Source organism: Gymnoscopelus braueri (genome assembly GCF_963280865.1).
Source record: "Gymnoscopelus braueri genome assembly, chromosome: 12".
In the NCBI taxonomy this organism is placed as follows: domain Eukaryota; kingdom Metazoa; phylum Chordata; class Actinopteri; order Myctophiformes; family Myctophidae; genus Gymnoscopelus; species Gymnoscopelus braueri.
In genome coordinates this window covers 10,820,264-10,843,364 of record NC_137614.1, presented here as the reverse complement: position 1 = coordinate 10,843,364, position 23,101 = coordinate 10,820,264, and the positions used below count along the sequence as shown (strand labels likewise).

Below are 23,101 nucleotides of genomic sequence, written 5' to 3'. Positions count from 1 at the left end.
TATTACTTTTTTTAGCCATTAAAGCCATTAAAACCTGAGGCCGATTCTGAAAATGCCTTCTAAATCAGTAGTTATCACACTTTCACGATTTTTCAAAAATGGTCAAAAATAGCAGATGTACAAGCTTGTATATCTGCTATTTTTGAACAGCCAACGCAAAAATCTGAAATGACACAGATGCTTTCTCGGATTGAATGGGTTAAATTTTGAAAAATTCTAAATCGATTAAAGTCTGATTAAGCACTATTTTATACTTTGTTGTACAACGGTGTTGCACAAAAATAGCACAACTATTAGATCTAGTTCAATTTACTGTTAAGTCGTCCCCGTCCCCGTCCCCAGTACCCAGTCCCAAACAAAAAAAATTCAATGTCAGAATTTTAAAGTGAATGTCATCATCATATAATAATTTGGCCAGCAGCATGCAGCAGTTGCATTGAAGTGTGAATGAAATGTTGGTGACAATCTGCCCTCTGGTCATGGCACAGGACAGGACAGCTGGAGAATAGAGGTGTTAAATGTGGGGCCTCATCCGGCCCCCAGGAACAGGACTATTTTTGACACACTATTAATACACAGGGGACACCTTTTTTTTGGTCACCTTTGATTTAAAAACACTCACTCAACGCACGCACACACACACACACATGCACGAGCACACACGCACGCACACACACCATTCTTTAACACTCGCCATTCTGTAACGCAGTTGCAAATCACATATCGTTACTATTGGGCAGAAACCTTGAATCTCCATAATCAACAAACTTTTAACTCCCCCCCCCCCCAGTAAATTAATGCCCTACTTCGTCGTGTGTGTCGCACAAAAGTAGCAAAAACTTGCAGAGCGCGTTTTCACTATTTCGTTTTTATTTCGAAAGTGAAAGTAGTTAAGTGTGTCTATGGGTTTTATAAATATTAAACCAATTAAAAATATTAACGAGAGCTTGGGACTAAAATAGGCTAATAACTACATTAGATTCATTGGAACCATTTTCCTGAAATGTAACAGTTTTGGACATAGAAGGTTTCCACCCAACAGGCTACAGCTACATACTGTAGCCTACACTCTGTGCTGGGAGGAAAAGCGCAATACTGGACAATATGGACAATATGGACATGGCTGATCTGAAATATGGTATCTCATGCTGTATACATTGAGCTGCATTTCATGTGTATAAACAAGAACAGATGTTCAGAAGCATCCATTCCTGCTGGCCAGCTATAAGTCACAGTCCATATGACCCTGACCTGTATGTGTGGCCATAAATACCTCCTAATCTCCTCCAACATACTGCTAAATAATGCCATAAGCCCTCCGAACCTTTTGTAAATATCCTGCTTTGATGAATGTATTGTTATAGATATTGTTATAGTGCTATGTGATGTGGCCCTAACTGCTCTCTCTGTGCGTTGTTTTAATGGCGTCCACTGCTCCTAATAGTTAGGATGGGTTAACTCAGAGGACACATTTCACTTAAGAGCAAATGACATACTGTATAAAGAATTACATTAACTCATATAGTGCCAATGACGTCTTTTGACGGCCGTTTTCAGTGTGCCATTAGTGCCAATGACGTCTTTTGACGTCACCTAAAAAAAAAAAGTTAATGCTCCATCCACTTCAATGTTAAAATGTAAACGGAGAAAAAAAAATCTCCGTTTGATCCATAATGCCTGTGGCATATGGATCAACAAGCTTGAAATAAGCCTGGCAGTGAATGAAATGGCATATTGTTCATGATTTGTATCTCATACTGTATATTAAGATATTTGTCAAAGCATTTACACATGCAGCCATTCAATATATTTAACATACTTAGTGCAATGCGGAACGGGCACGGGCACGCGCGCGCGCACACACACACACACACACACACACACACACACACACACACACACACACACACACACACACACACACACACACACACACACACACACACACACACACACACACACACACACACACACACACACACACACACACACACACACAAGCACGTACGCAGATACTTATTGGCTTAAGCTGTTGTTTATTGACATTATATCACAGCCTTTAGCAGCGTATTGTCCCCACCAGGCTGACCTGGGATTGAACCCTGTGGTGTTTGTCCTGGGTCCTGCCAGACCCCAGGTGGTCACGGTGGCCAGCCATGTCACACCTGTACCATCCTCGTCCTAAATACAGGAGCCCCCCAGGGTTGCGTATTGACTCATCTGCTGCACTCCTTGCAAACACCCATGACGGTGTGGCCAAGAATAGCTCAAACACCATTGTTACTTTTGCTGACGACCTGCCACAGTGGTGCCAAAAAAAAAAGGCCTTTTCCGGAACGTCAGAAAGACCAAGGAGATGATTGTAGAATTCCGTACACAAAGACAGAGGTCTCACTTCGGTGATGTGCACCACAAGGAATATGAAACTGTCCACCTTTTCTGCTGGTGGCACTGATGAAGATGAGGGGCGTCCCTCATCTTCATCAGTGCCACCAGCAGAAAAGGTGGACAGTTTCATATTCCTTGTGGTGCACATCACCGAAGAGGACAAAAAGCCAGTTAATGCCAGTACCACCTTTGGAAATTCAAGGTTTCAAAGAAGGTGCTGAAATCCTCCTACTCTGTTACCACACAGAGCATCCGGACAGGAGCCATCATGACTGTAATGATGTATGGTATACAGCTATTCCCAGGATCTGTAAGTCCTGCAGAAAGAAGGCGGTGTGGCATGGCAGAGCGCAGAGAGCTCCCTCCTGTCTCTGCAGGACAGGACACGTACAGCAGGTGCTTGAACTGAGGCAAAAAGGATTATGAAGGAACAACAACAATCCCCAGCGATGGACTGTTTGTGACGATGCGGAATGGCAAGCGCCTGAGGTCAGGTGTCTCAAAGGCCCAGGGCTCAAGGCTCAGGAAGAGATTTTTCCTGAGGCTGTCAGAGCCCTGAGGAGACAAAACAAACTGCATTCAATCATTCTGTACACACATATATACCCCCTTGTACTTTTTGACTCACGCTAAGCTATATGCATACGATGCCTTGTTACTGCACATTCTACAATCCAGATTCGAACACCCCCAAATTATGTACATTTCCCATTGCTACAAAAAGTATAAAATAGGGCTTAAAGGAGAATTTTGGACTAATTGGACTAGTTTTCTTACCTTTTCTATGACGTTATGATATCTTAGGATGAATGGTACAGTAGAAAAATGTCATAACTCCACCCCTAAGCCGCCACAGCTTAAAAGGTGCGCGGATAGGCCTTAGGTTAGATCACATATTTTAATAGCTTTTTTATTTTATTTTTTTGGTGAGATCTGACGTTCATAGTGACAGAACACTATGCAACCAAAAAAAAAACAGAAGTCTCGCTAGACGAGATTGAAATCTCGAGATTTCAATCTCGTCTAGCGAGACTTCTGTTTTTTTTTTTTTTTTTTTTGGGGGGGGGACAGTGTTCTGTCACTATGAACGTCAGATCTCACCAAAAAAAAAAAGCTATTAAAATATGTGATCTAACCTAAGGCCTATCCGCGCACCTTTTAAGCTGTGGCGGCTCAGGGGTGGAGTTATGAAATTTTTCTACTGTACCATTCATCCTAAGATATCATAACGTCATAGAAAAGGTAAGAAAACTTTAGTCCAAAATTCTCCTTTAATGTGTTAATGTATTGTTTTGTAATAATAATCTAATTCTACAAAGTAACTAAAACTAAAGTTTTAACCTAATTGTAGTGGAGTAAAAAGTCTGACATTTGCCTCTGAGATGTAGTGGAGCAGAAGTACTGTAACGCATTGAAAAATGGACATACTGAAAATTGTATTTAAGTGAGTAAATCCCATGAGTAAATGTACTTAGTTCCTTTCCACCACTGTAAACATGGATAACTGTCCCTTCCCTTGTACATGTATACCTTGTGTTGAAGGGGTACAGCCAGCACCATGGTGCAGGTGTTTTTGGATGGGACCTCTGACACTATTAAGCAGATTAATGCAGGCTGGGCAGCTCAGCGCCATAAGCCCAGGGATCACTTCCATCTCATCAACACAAATGCTAGTGAGCTGACACACACACACACACACACATACGCACGCACACACACGCGCACGCGCACATGACACACACACACACACACACACACCACACACCACACACCACACACACACACACACACACACACACACACACACACACACACACACACACACACACACACACACACACAAGCACACACACAGACACGGTCAGACGCACTGTACATATGTGCACTCAATAACACAATGCAAGCTTGCAAACACACACACACACACGCACAGAGGTCAATTAAGAAATATTTTCTGCAGCACTTGAAAGACTTTGAAAACGACGTCCAAGGTGACATACTACGTTGGATACTAATGGGAACACGCACGCACGCCAGGACAGGACTCCGTGACCTCAGCCAATACCTTATACTGTATATATATACACTCTGACACATACTGTCTGAAATGACACAGATATACAGTAGCTTATCTCAGTATGACTTCCTTGAATCTAAAAGCAACGGCTCTATTTTACATCTATTTTTAAGCCCATTAATGAGAGCAGCAGTTGGCAGCGGTTGTGAGCGCTGCATTACCAAATAGAAACATGCGATTCCGTCTTTTGTGAGTGATTTAAAAGCTCTGGGGAGGAGGACAGGAATGTCAGTAACAACACAAAACACAAAACATTGCATTTGAGCTTGATATTGAATAATAAATGCTAAACTGGCATCTGTAATAAATAGCCTATCGTGTTTGTGCGTACATGCGTGTGACGTGTGTGTCACAGATATATACATATTGCTTTATATGAGAGCTTTCATCTTTTGCGTTTTTGTATATTCAATGTATGTGCAATTGTGTTTCTGTATGTATGGATTGTTGCATGCATTTCTGTATATTAGTATATTTATCCTGAATAATACACATAATTGTAGGGTAAGTGATTTTTTTTTTGGTTAACATAAGTGTTAAATAGATCTATATTCTGATAGTACTCATTGATATAGAGTGTTTGTTCGGTAACAGGAGTCCCCATCTCTCCTGCTCTTTAGTAAACAGAAAAATACATTTTCAGGTTGGTATACCTATTGTATCCAACCATGAGGGAGAACTTGCACATATTGATTAAACAAGTGACCTTGGAAGTGATGGCACTAAGAACATTTTGATTGGACAAAATGAAAACCTTTGGACAAAATTGGAACACTATAAAATTGAGGAAGATAAATGGGTACTTTTTCCTGATTGGCTGAAATGTTTCAACCCACCTTAAAATGTATTTTCTGTGTATTAAACAGCTGGAGAGACGGGGAGACCCCACTGAACAGACACTCTATAACAATGATTACAATCAGAATATTGTGCTTTAAACTTTTAACCATAAACATTTTCTTTTAACCCAAACATATCACTTACCTTTAACGTATACTAAAAAAATACACAACAATTTGAGTGCATTCTATATTTACAATGACACCAAGATTCAACCGATAGTTTACAGTATCTTATTCACTAGGAAATGTAATGAGCTCTGTGCTAAGTAAACAGTCATCAACTACAAGGGCTTTTTCTTTTTTACTTTATCTTTATCTAATTTTCAACCTATCTTCATATAACTCGTCCTCAATAATACTAATTACAAGATGGCACCATTTCTGTCTACTCGATCGTTGTCTCAGAGGAGGACTGTGGAGTCCAGTCCACTACCAGTGCCCTCATCGGTTGGCAGTTTTGGTCATTTCAAATTAGATGTCAAAATATCTTTTTATAAACGCAAGAACCATAGCAACCATTGTTCCATTTGTACACTCTCAGAGTTACACACCCGTAAGGGGCCATTTGGAACCCCCTCAAGGAACCATGAGGGTACCTGGACCACACCTTGAGACCGAATGGTGTAGTGGTAAGGAAGAGGCCCAATTTCTTTCCAATATGACTGCTGTGCTTAGAGCCTAGCCTCTGACACAGAGCTACGATATATCAAAATGGTCCTATTATTGTGAGCAGGACAGGATTTTTATGGAGACAAAAGAAATAGGGAAAAAAAGGTAAGTGTACATTGGTTTTAAACCTATAATTGTGGACTGAACCATCACATTTATGATTGGTATTTGCATACGCGCAACCATGCATGTCAGATGCAAAGTGGATTTATTGCGTTGCCCACACAATTTGGCATGAAAAGCGACGTGTAGTTGGTCAATTTGGCGCACTTTTCTACACTCTAGGGAAACTGAAGGCAGGCTGTGAATGTGGGCATGGGTCTACTTGCCATGTCTAGATCTATGTGGGTTCAAACAGCCTCTGTACTGTGCTTAATGTTTTGTTTTATTTTTCTTCATCTGCAGATGACTATGACAGGGAGCATTTAAAACGCTACACACACACACACACACACACACACACACACACACACACACACACACACACACACACACACACACACACACACACACACACACACACACACACACACACACACACACACACACACACACACACACACACACACACACACACACACACACACACACAGTCCTGTCTGTGTTTTGTTATGTCCCATGAAAGTAAAAAAGAATCATGGTGATATGTTAAAGAGCTGGTGCCATGGTTTTGCACTTTTTCTGTTTTTCATGTGTCTATGAGGTTGATCATAGTTTGTTCATTAAGCCCCCTGGTGGTGTTTTTATGGTGTTTTATGTCTTCTCTGACTATTTTGAGTTTCTACCTGGAGGCTGAAACCTTGAGGGTCAAACGTGCCAATAGAGAAACAGCGCTTTAGTGACATAGTAAAAACATACCCTCCCCCTCATTATCATAACACAACTTCTGTCAGGGTGAGTGTAGAACAGGACCCAAGCGCAGGACAACAGAGCAGGCAGTTCAACTCAAAAGGTCTTTTGTTAAACTAAAGGCTATAGACCGCCGAAGTCTGACGTCATTTACACATCCTTTGTTTGTCTACCTGGTTTGCAGTTTTCCACCCCCGTTCTGAATCCCATAGACGTATTGAATATCGCGTCAAATAAGAACTGTGTTCCAAAAATAAACACATGACCCCGGCAGGTTGACTCTTATGGATATGAAGCATCAACTGACGGTGAGAAAACGCTAATGTTACTTCCGCCGAATTAGTTACATTTTCGCCAGAAACAGACTGTATCAAATATAAGTGACTGACTATCATAAACGATACAGAACCTCCTCCCTGACAATAACGCCGACACGCGGTGTTTATTTTTGGACCACAATTCTTATATGAGACGATTCTAAGATGACCCAATGTTATTCTACATAGAGAAATTACTTCCGCAAACCTGGGGATGAACGAGTGACGTCAGGACTTCGGTGCTCTATTGCTTAACAACAGGACAGGTACACCAACACAGACTACAGACAGCTCCTCAGGTAACCACATTGAACTGAGTTTTGCTGACCAACATGGACACTTGGAAACAGAAGGGTACATATAGACAGGGACCTAACTAGACACAGGTGAACTCAAAGTACATTCAACACAGGATTGGACGAGACTCAGGTTCACACAGGTGAACAAGATAAGCAATAACCAGCGTGGGATGAGACAACACGGGCAGAGCCATATAAGGAGAGCTGCGTCACCTCCGTTCACTTCATCGGGCCAGTCTTCTACAGAGCCTTCTATTGGCGAATAGTGACAAAGCACTGAACCGGAAGTTTACGGAATGCACTGGAGTCTATGAGCGTGTGTCACTATTTCGAGTTTACATGAACCACATGACCGGCGCTGTTTCTGCCCCCTAGTCGACGTAACTCTCCAATAGAAGGCTCTGAACACGGGTAACAATCTACAAGGGCACACAGGAAGGCACAAGAACATTACTACAAAATAAGATGCAGCAGAAACACCAGGGGAATTAACAGACTAACAGAAATACAAGACCTAGTTACACTAAGCACTGAATACACTGAACAAAGAGCTACATAACTAACTAACTAACAACCAGGAAACCACAACTAAACACCAGAATAGGGAGCAAGAACACAAGAGAAACTAGAAAAAGTGCTCCTCGGAGCACATGTCTCCGCCAGGTCAGGTAGGTTATTGTGGCCTCCTGGTGTCGCTATAATAAGCCAATGTGAAAAGGGGCGGCATTTCTTCTTATGCCTTGCACGGTAATCGGACACTGCATTCATGATTTGAGGCATTTTGTTCCAAAAACGTGTTTTGCTAAATTAGACCTGCTGGTGGCGCTATAACAGGCCAATGTGAAAAGGGTGGCATTTTTTCCTCTGCCTAGTGGGAATATGTGTGCAAAATTTCACAGAAATCGCACGTTGCGTTCATGATTTGAGGCATTTTGTTCAAACGGACCTATCCAGCAAACTTTGGAAGCCAATGTTAGCCAATTAGGATGGAATATGAAATATCGGACACTTCCATCTTGATCACATGACTATAGAGATACTGTGTACCGATTTGCGTGATTTTTGTACAGATTCTGAAGGAGTAATAGCAAAACATTTGTTTTACAAAAGTCAGCCTCCTGGTGGCGCTCTAAAAGGCAGATGTGAAAAATGCATGGCAAAGGTTTTTCCTTGGCCTCTAGGGAGAGTGCGTGCAAAGTTTCACGCAGATCAGTGCAGTTATAGGTCAAAACGCAAATTGGCCTGTTATAACGCCACCATGAGGCTGATTTGAACATTTTCAAGTGGCATTTCTTCCTCAGCCTAGTGGGAATGTGCGTGCACAATTTCCCGGAAATCGCATGCTGCGTAGATGATTTGAGGCATTTTGTTCAAAACAAACCAATCCTGCAAACTTTGGAAGCCAATCTTAGCCAATCAGGATGGAATATGGTAAATTGGACAGATCCATGTTGATCACATGACTATAGAGATACTGTGTACCGATTTGCGTGATGTTTGGATAAAATCTGTAGGAGTAATATTGTTTTGCACAAATCGGCCTCCTGGTGGCGCTATAACAGGCCCATGTGAAAAATGAGGTTCTGAATTGGCATCCAGGCAGTGTGTGTGCACAGTTTCGCAGCGAGTGGGCCAACGGTGCCGGAGATTAGCTGTTCACAGATAGATGGACACACGGACACACGGACACACACACATAACGGACGGACAAGGGGTAAAACATACTCTCTCGCCACCATGCCTTTCGGCCTGGCGGAGACAATAAATGTCCAATTTGACAAATACCAATTAAAGTCCAAAAGCTGAGGAGCAGGAGTGACAGCTTCTTGAACACTGGACAGTACTTTCTTGTTCTGCATCAGGCAGGATTATTACATAGGTTGTGTGTATGTTTGTATACTCTTCATTAATAATTGATGGTGTCTTTATTATGTTACTCTCCCTATGGATGTATCTTACTGTACCTCTAATGGCCTGTATCTGTAACTTAAACTGCTGTGTGCTCTCCCTGGCGCATGGACTTCCCCTGCGGAGTCAATAAATGTATCTATCTATAAAGGTATCTAGGAGGCTACTCAATGCATTCATACGCTGTTGGTGTTGATGAGAATGTCTGCAGGCTGCCAGAGCAGCCTCTGTGTAGAACAGCTGGGACCAAAATCCTCCCCTGGCCCTCAAACAAGACAACCACGCACAGGCCCCCCACCCCCCCACTTATAATGAGCTAGGTGAATCAATTTAATGAAGAACTTTCCATTGTTCTTAATGACTGTACAATTGATTTTTTTAAAGGGATAATTAGCGTACAAATGTAACCAAGTCGACGCTTCTGGCTCCATTTGTACACTCTCAGAGTTAAATTGACAATGAGGATTTATTGTGTAGTGACTACTGTCAGAGAAACCTATTTAAAAAACAAACACACGCGTGTGCACGCGCACGCACGCGCGCACGCACGCACGCACGCACGCACGCACACACACACACACACACACACACACACACACACACACACACACACACACACACACACACACACACACACACACACACACACACACACACACACACACACACACACACACACACACACACACACACACACACACACACACACACACACACACACACACACACAGCTATGAGTTGGCGTCTGCAATACTTGACATGTACAAGAGGATTCCCTTTCCGTTTATCAATGTGATCCTTCAATCCATTCATAGAGGGATTATCACACCCATGCATGAATGCATGCACGGAGGAGATCAGCTGTAATCACATCATAGGTTGTCAGACTGCCAGACAAGTAAGCCGGTCAAATTGACCGTTAGACTAAAAACCTTAATATGGGTACTTGAAATCCACATACATTGCAAATGTGTAAATAAAAGTATGCATATGATGCACACATATATGGTAGCCTAATCACCCACTTACTATTTTGTGTTTTTACATACTGTACGTGTGTGATGGCATTCAACACGACAGTCAGAACCATCGCTGCTGCCAGTGACTCGGTACCCAACGTAGTCGAGGACTTCAAATATATTTTGTGCCTGGACTACAGTACCTTGACAGAACAAGATCTGAAGGTCCAGAGGGCAACTTCTAAACCTAGTCTAACCCTAGACTATAATTCTATATTTCATTGTGACCAGCAGTAACCAAAGGGACCACTTTCTTCGTCTTCAATGTAGAGACATTTGGAACAGGGGACAGACAATAGATATCATACTCCATACCTCAACCACACACACTGCAGCATAAACACTCATTCATGCCTTCATGCACAGTAGCCTCTCATCTATAGAGCCACCACCAAAGTCCTCAACAAACTACAGTAGCCTATTATGTACAATACTCTCCTACTCACCAGTATGGCTGCAACTATCGATTAATTTCATTGAGATTATTCTATCAATTACTTTTTCATCGATTAATCAATAAGCGTGTTTTTATATATATTGTTTATATATTTTGTTTATATATCAACAAATTGATTAAAGGTAGGGTAAGTGATTCACTTTGGCTAAGATAAGTGTTAAATAGCTCTATATTCTGATAGTACTCATTGCTATAGAGTGTTTGTTCAGTAAAAGGAGTCTCCCATGCTCTTTATTAAACAGAAAATGCATTTTCAGTTCTCTCTCCTGATTGGCTTAAATCTTGTCACCTACCTGAAAATGTATGTATATTCTGTTTACTAAAGAGCTGGAGAGACCCCTGTGACCGAACAAACGCTCTGTAGCAATGATAACTATCAGAATATACTTTAACCTTTACCAAAAAATATATATATATATCACTTACCCTACCTTTAACCACTTACGTGTTATTTTTTTCTTTGTCACATCGCAATGCGTAGATCGGCTATTGTCACAATTTCTTTACTTTTTTGGAAACCTTTCGCTTATAATGACATGCCCAAATCAGCGCTTGTTTATTAATCGATTCATTTATAAAATTATCGATTTATTTCGTATAATCAATTAAGTAGATTAGTTGGATTAACAGTTGTGCCCCTTAACTCACCAGTACCCGCTCCAGAGACCACATAATCACACCAGTCCTCCATCATCATCATCATGACCTTCACTGGCTCCCAGTCAAATACACAATACATTTTTAAATACTGCTCACCACCTTCAAGGCCCTCAAGAACCTATAGCTCCCTTCCCCCTAACCTCTCTGACCTCCTCCACCAACCTTGCCCCCTCCTCCTGCTCCCTCGGGTCACTCTGGTGACTCCAAACTCCCTGGTTGTCCCCAGGGGGTGACAAGGGGGCTGGGCCTTCTCAGTTTCTGGAACTCACTCCCCCAACCCACAACAAATCAGGCTCCTCCCTCTCTTCTTTTAATACTGCCCTCAAAACCCACCTCCCCAGACTTGCCTTCCCCACCGAATCTAATCCCGTTTCATAATCATTCTATGTTTAACTGTTTTAGCTGTTTTGTTTTTCGTCCTTATTTTTGCTTACTTGTTCTTTTGTTTTTACTAAAGCTGTTTGTTTTGTTTTCAGAACAGCAAATTGGAGTGTTTTGAGAAGCACTATAAATCTGACATATTATTATCATTATTATTATTATTAATCACACACACGCAGGCAAACACAAATGTCTGTATTACTATTACTTATGAGGACATCAACATTTTAGAATGGTCATTTTACGAATGCCATGTTTTCAATCAAAGCCGAAAATGACCGATCTACAAGCTCACAACGAATTCCAGCGCGACGGCCGGTTATAGATTGGTACCAACCATTTCTCTTGTGAGGACCAGTAAAATGATCTAGTTCTCAAATGACACCAGACCTGTGGGTAGAGTAATGCAAGCAGTGGTGGAAAAAGTACTCACATGTTTTACTTAAGTAAAAGTATCAATACTGCAATGTAGAAACACTCTGTTACAAGTAAAAGTCCAGAATTCAAAATGAACTTGAGTAAAAGTACAGAAGTATTGGCCTCAAAATGTACTTAAAGTACCAAAAGTCAAAGCACTCATTATGCAGAATGTCCCAACAAAATCTTTTGAAAAGCAGATCTACAAGCTCACAATGCATCGCATCGCAACGCATTGTGAGCTTGTAGATCTGCTTTTTCCCCCCAAAATAATTGTAGCGGAGTAAGAGTACAATATTTGTCTCTGAGATGTAGTGGAGTAGAAGTAAAAGTACTGAAATTATACTTGGAAATACTCCAGTAAAGTAAACAAGTAAGACGCGCGAACGCGGGAAGCGAACGCAGCTCGGAAACTAAGGCGTTTAAAAAAAAAAAAAACCAAAAAATCTGCGTTAAAAGGAGCATCTTAGAAAAATAAATATTCCCCCCAAAAAAACTTTGAATGTTTTTGAACAATTCAACAAAGTGTTTGAAGTGCCTGTTTCACCCACTTCCGGGGGGCGGAGCCAAAATCCGAGGCCGAAGTATTTGTTCGTAGACCCCAACTTAGGGGGGGTAGAAAAAGTTTGGGAGCGATTCGGGCACTTTTCATTTAACATGGGGTTTCAATGGGGAGTTTTTAGGAGCCTTCTCCGGGGCGTGGCTTCCGGGGGAAGGGGCGGGCTTAAACGCAACCTTGACAGGTGTGTTCAGTTTTCAAAGACCTTTCATTTGATGTATGGTACGTCTATATTGGACATTTACTTGGCTGCACACAGCTGCACATAGGCAGTGCACACAGACACACAGACACACAGACAGACAGACAGACACACAAGCCGAGCACGGTTTCATAGTAAGCTCCATTTGCGCGGAGGCGCGCCTTCGGCGCGCCTCCTTCCGCTGCGTTCGCAAAAATACCTCAAAACTGTACTGAGTAAATGTACTTAGTTACTTTACACCACTGAATACACACACACACACACACACACACACACACACACACACACACACACACACACACACACACACACACACACACACACACACACACACACACACACACACACACACACACACACACACACACACACACACACACACACACACACACACACACACAAATTACAGTGTGGGCTGACATGAATAGGATGGCGACCAGGGGGAGGCTCCTGTGAACCCAGGCTTATTTAGTCCTGATGTAAACGCATCCTCTCTGCTGTGAGTCATCAGTAATGACACTTTTATCCCTAATGACCAGGCCACTGTGCTTTGGCCATTACAGTACACAAAGAGACAGACTGAAAAGAGCTGTCACCGCTACTGCACAGTGCACACACACACACTCAAAACAGTATAAGAGCATCCTCATGGCTAAGTGTAGTTGGAAACGTGTTTTGCAAAATAGCCCACTGTGTCCCTGTCTGACACCAGTGTTGATTTTCGTCGACTAAAACTATGACGAAAAATATACGTCGACTACCTTTTTCAAAAACGAAATAAAAACTAAGCTATGATGACTAGATAAAAGTTTTATCTAAAACTAAGATATTGACAATTTCGTCAACAAATAAAAACTAGACTAAAATGTTCGTGAGGGACGAGTGGAGAAGAGATCCAGTAGAACTGAATGACATATGTCATTTTATGTTTGTTTACGCTCGAATGTTGTGCTCTGAAAATAGCTGATCTACAAGCTCACAACGCGCCGCGACGCGTTGTGAGCTTGTAGATCCACTATTTTCAGCATGCAACCAAGTGTAAAATCAGCCATTACGACGCCATCAAGGCACCGCCAAAATACGTTTTAGTTGATTAAATCAACTGTAGATTTAGTCAACTAAAATCTTATAATATTTAGTCGACTAAAACTAGACAAAAACTAAAACATTTCAGATGACTAAAATATGACTAAAACTATGGAATTTTAGTCAAAAGACTATGACTAAAACTAAATCAAAATGTGCTGTCAAAATCAACACTGCCGTCTCTCGAGCCAGACTGTTGCCTCCCACCATTTTCAAATGCATACAGTCTTTCCTTTTCAAAGAGCTGAATGATCTGGAAGTTATAAAGCGGATGTCCCACCTCCTCCCCGCTTCCGTTTCGTCTTAGAAGACACACACGCGCACACACACGCACCCACACACACACACACACACACACACACACACACACACACACACACACACACACACACACACACTCTCTGAGTCAGGATATTTTAAAAGTATCAACCTCTCAGCACCCACGAGCAGTAATTCAGGCATTGTCTCCTCATTATAGTATAGCATTCTATAGGTTCTAAAAAACATTCCCAGCATTACAAGCTACATCCAAACTTCTATCCCGGAGTGACCCCACAGTTTAGTACTCATCAGGCTGGAAACTGATTTGTAACAGCTGACAGATTAATTGACATTGTGCTCATATTCTCTACAAGCTGTCCTGGAATGCCCAGACATTCCAAAAGTCAATAACCAATTTCTAAAGCAATGCTATTGAATCTGTCGACCTTAAACAGGCCCTATGGACAGTAACAAAGTAGATTTACTTCAGTATTGTACTTAAGTACATTATTTTCAGTATCTGACTGTACTTTACTTGAGTACAGTACATGTATTTTTGGATAGGCCTACTTAGGACTTTCACTCCACTTACGTCTCAAAGACAACTATTACTACTACTTTTGCCTCAACTACAATATAAATAATAGCCGATCTACAAGCTCAAATCATGTTGCAGTGTTTTGAGCTTGTAGATCGGTTAAATTCACAATGATTTACGTTTTTCGTACTTTGTAATTTCCACTTTTGAATATTTTTAGTATTTTTAAAAGCATGTACTTTAGTACTTTAACTCAAGTACAAATGTGACTGAACAACTTTAACTTGTTGTTAATATTTGACCAGGAGTATCTATACTTTGACTCAAGTACTGGGGTTGAGTACTCTTTATTTTTTTAGCTGCAGCAGCATGACATTTAGCATGACCACCGTGCATCACAAATGGCCTTACCTTCACATGCTTAGACATGTCTCATGCTACATTAACTATTACAGTTTACAATTAGTATTATTATTATTTAGCAATGTTGCATTCTGTCAAGTTTGCTATGCAAGTAGAAAAGAGGGATATGGGTCAATTATTTGGCAACATAATCTTCTAATTTTTAACTCTGAGAGAGTACATATTATGGGTCCATTTGGTTAAATGTGTACACAGCCAGAGTTACACATGGATAAATGAACACTGAGGATTTTACTGTGTACACAAACGGAAGTTTCAATCCTTATTCTGTTGTTCTCATCATGTGCTCTCCAGAATCCCATTTATCCTTTGTTGACACAATATTTCCATTGTGGCATCCCTCTCTCCCCTCCCCCACGGTGCAGGATTATGGCCATCTCTTTTACAGAAATATCACATTATTTTTTAGAGTCCTTTTTTGAGCCACATCCAGGAGGGGAAAAAATGGTCAGCCATCTGCTCAGATGGCTGACCGGACCGTGTCATTACATCTCAGTAATCATGGGTTATGCAGAGGCACGCGCACACACACACACACACACACACACACACACACACACACACACACACACACACACACACACACACACACACACACACACACACACACACACACACACACACACACACACACACACACACACACACACACACACACACACACACACACACACACACACACAGCAGGAAGCCACTGAAATCAGCTCGACACACCCACACCATGAGTGGGTGCGTCTGCACATCTGCACATCTGCACATAAAAACTAATAAATGCATAAAATCAGTGGTGGAAAAAGTACTCAAATGTTTTACTTAAGTAAAAGTATCAATACTGCAATGTAGAAGTATTCTCTTACAAGTAAAAGTCCAGAATTAAAAATGTACTTGAGTAAAAGTACAAAAGTATTGGTATCAAAATGTACAAAAAATACAAAAATGTACCAAAATATTTTCAAATAGCCTATATAGGTATGAAATAGGGCTAAAGTGGTAAATGTATGTTCTATAATGTAATCATTTATATCTGCAAAGTAACTAGTAACTAAAGTTTTCAAACAATTGTAGTGGAGTAAAAGTACAATATTTGACTCTGAGATGTAGTGGAGTAGAAGTAAAAGTATAGACAATTGGGAATACTCCGGTAAAGTAAAAGTACCTCAAAATTGTACTTAAGTACAGTACTTGAGTAAATGTACTTAGCTACTTTACATCACTGAATAAATGCACAAAATGCATGCCCAAATAGACGCTACTGTTCTGATGAAGACGTAATCACGCACAACAGCAACATTACACTGTCGATCCCAGAAACCAAATTAAGATGACAAACTTTGTATGAAATACGAATGCAACATTACACTCCAACTGTTCTACTGTAAGCACAAACACTTAAAAATGTTGAACATGCTAAAACACAGTGCTATCTTTATGTCGAGAAGCATCAGTCAGTTTTATGCACCATCTGGAACAAACTACCAGAAAACTGCAGGTCTAAAGTGTTTTTCAAAACACTTTATGTGATGTTATGTATTGTCAAAACTGCCTCCGGAATACAAAAGCAACAGGCTGAAAAGGACACAAATACATCGTCACACCATGTCTACCATTACCATAACACTAGAGCCTGATGATGATGATGATGATGATGGTGGTGATGATGAGAAACTATTTTGAGAACCAATTCGGCATCAGAAAATGTCATAAAGAGCAAAAACTCATAGCCTAGTAGTAAAGCCAATAACAATTTCGTTGTTGCGCACACACACACACACACACACACACACACACACACACACACACACACACACACACACACACACACACACACACACACACACACACACACACACACACACACACACACACACACACACACACACACACACACACACACACACACACACAGCAGGAAGCCACTGAAATCTGCTCGACACACCCACACCATGAGTGGGTGCGTCTGCACATCTGCACATAAAAACTAATAAATGCATAAAATCAGTGGTGGAAAAAGTACTCAAATGTTTTACTTAAGTAAAAGTATCAATACTGCAATGTAGAAGTATTCTCTTACAAGTAAAAGTCCAGAATTAAAAATGTACTTGAGTAAAAGTACAAAAGTATTGGTATCAAAATGTACAAAAAATACAAAAATGTACCAAAATATTTTCAAATAGCCTATATAGGTATGAAATAGGGCTAAAGTGGTAAATGTATGTTTTATAATGTAATCATTTATATCTGCAAAGTAACTAGTAACTAAAGTTTTCAAACAATTGTAGTGGAGTAAAAGTACAATATTTGACTCTGAGATGTATTGGAGTAGAAGTAAAAGTATAGACAATTGGGAATACTCCGGTAAAGTAAAAGTACCTCAAAATTGTACTTAAGTACAGTACTTGAGTAAATGTACTTAGCTACTTTACATCACTGAATAAATGCACAAAATGCATGACCAAATAGACGCTACTGTTCTGATGAAGACGTAATCACGCACAACAGCAACATTACACTGTCGATCCCAGAAACCAAATTAAGATGACAAACTTTGTATGAAATACGAATGCAACATTACACTCCAACTGTTCTACTGTAAGCACAAACACTTAAAAATGTTGAACATGCTAAAACACAGTGCTATCTTTATGTCGAGAAGCATCAGTCAGTTTTATGCACCATCTGGAACAAACTACCAGAAAACTGCAGGTCTAAAGTGTTTTTCAAAAATGTTCAAAAATAGCAGATGTACAAGCTTGCAGCGCGGCACAAAGTTACGTGCCGTGAGCTTGTATATCTGCTATTTTTGCCAAAAAATACGCACAAATCTAAAATGACACGGATACTTTCTCGGTTTTAATGTGTTATATCAAAGTTGAGGTTTTTAATTTAAATTATTTTCTATTCTCTTACCTCATTAACTAGTTTTAATTATATTCAAATGTCCTTATGTTTTCTTCTGTCATACGGTGATACTCTTAATGATTTGTGTAAAGCACTTTGAATTGCCTTGTTGTTGGAATGGAAACAAATTGCATGAAGAATAAATGACATCACCCAGAGCACAGCTTTAAAAGTTCAACAACCGTCCTAACCTCCCATCATAGACAAATTAAAGTATTAGCGTTTATAAAATCCCAAATATACTTGCCTTGCCATGCAATGTTCTGCATGCTGTACTTCTAAACCCATATGGGCCTGGGACTTCTTGTGCCCAGAATGTGAACAGGGGCCAAGGACATGTCAGGCGCTAATCGGTCCACTGGGGAGTTGGACATGGGTCAGAAAGCCAGTTGTATTTTGTTAAATAGATAAGCTATGGTATGCATGGGAGGGCGTGTAAGCATGTGGGAGGTCTGGGTGTGTGTGACCTGACGAAATGCCATTCTGAGCATACAGGATTATTGTGTTTAAATGCTTTGAAGTTAGTGTTAGTGTTAGTGTTAGTGTTAGAGTGTGTGTGTGTGTGTGTGTGTGTGTGTGTGTGTGTGTGTGTGTGTGTGTGTGTGTGTGTGTGTGTGTGTGTGTGTGTGTGTGTGTGTGTGTGTGTGTGTGTGTGTGTGTGTGTGTGTGTGTGTGTGTGTGTGTGTGTGTATGTGTGTGTGTGCGTGTGTGTATCTTTAGACTATGACAATGCTTAAGCAAATATAGCCCATATTTTAACATCAACATAACATTTCATGGTTTCTGGGCGTGATGTTATGTATTGTCAAAACTGCCTCCGGAATACAAAAGCAACAGGCTGAAAAGGACACAAATACATCGTCACACCATGTCTACCATTACCATAACACTAGAGCCTGATGATGATGATGATGATGATGGTGGTGATGATGAGAAACTATTTTGAGAACCAATTCGGCATCAGAAAATGTCATAAAGAGCAAAAACTCATAGCCTAGTAGTAAAGCCAATAACAATTTCGTTGTTTCGAAATGTTTGGGATATTGGGAAATTAACAGCCTGTCATTATACTTGTACTAGGAAAAAAACCATAATTTGTTAAATCACATCAGCTCATCAGCTCAGCAACCAGGCGCACAGAGGAGATGGGACGAGACAACGTTCACAAACACAATTGTCATCAGGAGGACCTGTTGTTTCCATCACATCAAACAGACCTACCTCAGTACCTGCAGGAGTCCAAACTTGCTCACATTGTTCAGGGTGAAGTTTTCCACTCAGGGCAACATCAGTGAAGGCATGGCTGTAGTGAATGCTGCTGCTCTGAAAGCCTGCTGTCACCCCCCCGGGCTCAACCCATCCACAGAAGGCACAGCGGAGGACAGGAGGTACCCCTGCCAATCAGTCATGGGACAGATGTGAGGCTGACAGAACAACATTATTACGTTTAATTTGGCATTTTCCCCGGCATTGGAAATAATAAATAAAAGTCCCTGTTTGTCGACGTCCTTCAAAGCTGTGTTGCTTTTACCCCGTGGGGAGGGGGACAGAAGAGAGAGAGAGAGAGAGAGAGAGAGAGAGAGAGAGAGAGAGAGAGAGAGAGAGAGAGAGAGAGAGAGAGAGAGAGAGAGATTAAGTGGGATGTTTCGTGATCTCCACAGGGGGCCCTTAAGCTTTTACTGGCTGCGTCACTCACCTCTTCCAGCCTCCTCTCTGCCACTTCCTCTGTTGAGTTCACAGCATGAATGCAATTGTAAATTGTCCTCAGCTAACATTATGCATTTCATAATAATCCACAGACTTAAAGCCTCACTATGCAACTTTTTTGAAATGAATAACATTTTATTTTGTCCATTCTGTAGGTAGAGTAAGTTAATACAATATAACGTATACAATTGGGGCGGTTGTATTTTGTCTCCCTGCTCTTCCATTGAGACATTTAGATCGTATGTCGTAGCAGGTCATGTCTCACCTAGACACAGGATCTGACACAAATTTTGACCTGATGGTCAAGATTCAATTTATCCCCCGAGCAAGCAGGCATAAGCTCAATAGTAAAAATGTCAGCACTTTTCGCAGAAAACCAGGTTCAAATCCGGGGTAGAAGAGGATTACAAAGTGCTGCTTTAAAGGACAGTATGCCTATTCTCTCTTGCCGCAGCTAGAACAGGCCTACCAATGTAGCCTACAGGTTGCACCAGTCAACAGTATTGGAAAAAAGAAAAGAAAAGGGCAACTCCCAATTAAATGACAAATAGACAAAAAGGTGTGTCACCCACCCAGAACCCCTGAGCTCTAGAATGGTACAATGCTCAATTGACAATCAAATGTCATACATAACTTTACTTCTAGCCCACTACATCTCAGCGGAAAATATTGTACTTTTACTCCACTACAATTATATGAAAACTTTAGTTATTTTGTAGATTTGGATTATTATTACAAAACACACTAACAGCCTCATATATATTTCGGCCATTTGAAAATAGTACATCTACAAGCGTGCGACGCATTGTGAGCTTGTAGATCGGCTATTTCCAAAAGATTTTTGAACTTGTGAAATGGGTCATTCTGCACAATTATATATATATATATATATATATATATATATATATACAAAAAGTATATATTTGATGCCGATACTTTTGTACTTTTACTCAAGTACACTTCGAATAGGGGACTTCTTCTTGTATGTCAGGGAGGACGGATCATTAATGTAGATGAGATAATGGACAGTGGTAATAGGATTCCCCCTACAGGCCCTGGCAGGGATTGCAGTCAGTCTGACACAGACCTGCTTTAGGGCACTTGCTCCACCAGACCACCAAACACTTGCACTCATACTCAGGGCTGTGCAGAGACCACTGGAGGGGCAGGTGTTCAAAGGTCATAAAAGGGCACATGACTGAGTGAGTGGGGGGGGCTTTTGGGGGGTCCCTTGTGTCATTACACACCAGAAATGTAGTACATAATGGAAGCAAGATGTTCCACAATAACTTGGCCCATGTCATTCCTGCTATTACCCCCCTATCTCCTCTGTTTCCTGTATCTCTACCACAAACAGCTTAACATGTTAACTTTAGGTCAGGATGAAGGCAAACTAAAGCCAGGAGCCACTTTACTTAATTATCTCATTGATTGGAAATAGGGGGAAACAATTAGCCTGATTCTGTACAACACAAGCTAAAAGCTCATGAAACGGACACCTCTCAGTTTTGTAGCTAATCTGCACAAAATGTGAAGAGTGAAAGCAACAATATATTGATGGGGGAGTGAACTTACCATGCTAGCTGAGTGCATGTCTCATGTTGTTTGCAACGCAGCTGCAAAATTAACGAGGTGGGAGGGGCACTATGACATCACTGCCTCAGGTGAAAAGTGAAACTAAAACTGACCAATGTCAGCCAGCTCATTTTAATTATAATAAAATTATAAATAATAATTATGATAGTGAAATTATTATTATTTGTCAAATGTTCTTCTTGATAAGGGCCACGGGTGTTGAGCAGGCCATTAAAAAAATGTGTTCAAAAATACTGGGTTCATATAATGTTACATTATGTTTTTTTTCTTGCTTTAACCCATTAAAACCGGGGAATGTCATTTTAGATTTTAGCGTTGGCTATTCAAAAATAGCAGATATACAAGCTCACTTTGTGCAGCACTGCGAGCTTGTACATCTGACATTTTTGAACATTTTTTTAAAAATCTTGTAAGTGTGAGAATTAGAACTACTGATTTAGAAGGCATTTGTAGAATCGGCCTCAGGTCAAATACCAAAAAAGAAACAAACAAGCTGAAAAACAAGTGTGACCGTTTTATATTAAGGGGTTGATATATTAAGGAAACAATAATAGCACAACAACAGCTATAATCATAATCAGTATTACATTGCATGTACATCTTGGTTCGAGGGATTAATGAAATCCCTCAAAACCAAGCTACAGTACTCAGAATAGACTGATAAGGGTCATTCTAGGGTTAGGACCCAGATCCCATATTCCAGGTAGGAACCAGTTTAGAGAACTCAACTGGCTCCCAGTAGAATCCAGGGTAACCATGGCCAGATTGACCATGGTTCATAAGATAATATGACGAGGTCCCCATATTTTTAAAGACATGTTTTACTCAGAGAAGCGAAGTACACCATTTTTTCACCAGAGCCAGTGTAGCAGATGTGAGCCATCCGGCTTTTAAAAGTAAAGTTGGCAAAGAGTCATTTACTTACATAGGAGCCACACAGTGGCTTATTTGACTGTTAAATGTGAGAGGACCTCAACGGAAATAAGTCTCAGGACTTTCTTGGGTAATACTTGAACTGTGGTGACCATGTGGTTTTTGGCTTTTCAAAATAAATCAAATCAAATTAGGCATGCATGGGTGGATGGATGGTAGGAGTAGTTGCTACAGTATTTCACGCTTGCTAGTGTGTAGTAAGTACAGGTGGTTGCTGGGATGTAGTCATTTAGATTGGAACACAGTGCGCGAGTTCTATATTCATGAGTAGTATAGGCTATAGTAGCCCTGCATGTTCTTCCAGTTCCAGACAGCTACCTAGACAGCAGTAGCCTATATAGTGTCTCAGTAGGCCTGACCTCTGGCCTCCTCTCACTCACTCACTCACACTGACTCTGTTTTGCCTCTGCACTCCGCTCTACTCCACTCCCCCATTAGAGCCACGGAAAAAGGATTTTGTTTTTGTTTGACTCGCTTCCACAGATAAATATTGTGAAAATAGCAGATCTACAAGATCTACAAGATCTTGTAAATAGGCTATTATCAAAATGTGTGCCTCTTTCTTATTTTATTTCACAATTTGGCCAATGTTTGACCAGGTTTTTTTGTGCTTGT

At 40.8% G+C, this 23,101-nt stretch overlaps 1 protein-coding gene across 1 annotated transcript in view; it reads right to left on the bottom strand.

Moving 5' to 3' along the window:
- Positions 1-2,808: 2,808 nt before the first annotated feature.
- Positions 2,809-23,101, bottom strand: part of LOC308096372 (potassium voltage-gated channel subfamily A member 2-like) — a gene marked incomplete at both ends in the record, with an annotated part of 40,575 nt that continues 20,282 nt past the window's right edge. The window contains one exon of the mRNA XM_080443796.1: positions 2,809-2,943. Coding sequence (XP_080299922.1) covers positions 2,809-2,943 — 135 coding nt within the window. The remainder of the gene's footprint in view (positions 2,944-23,101) is intronic.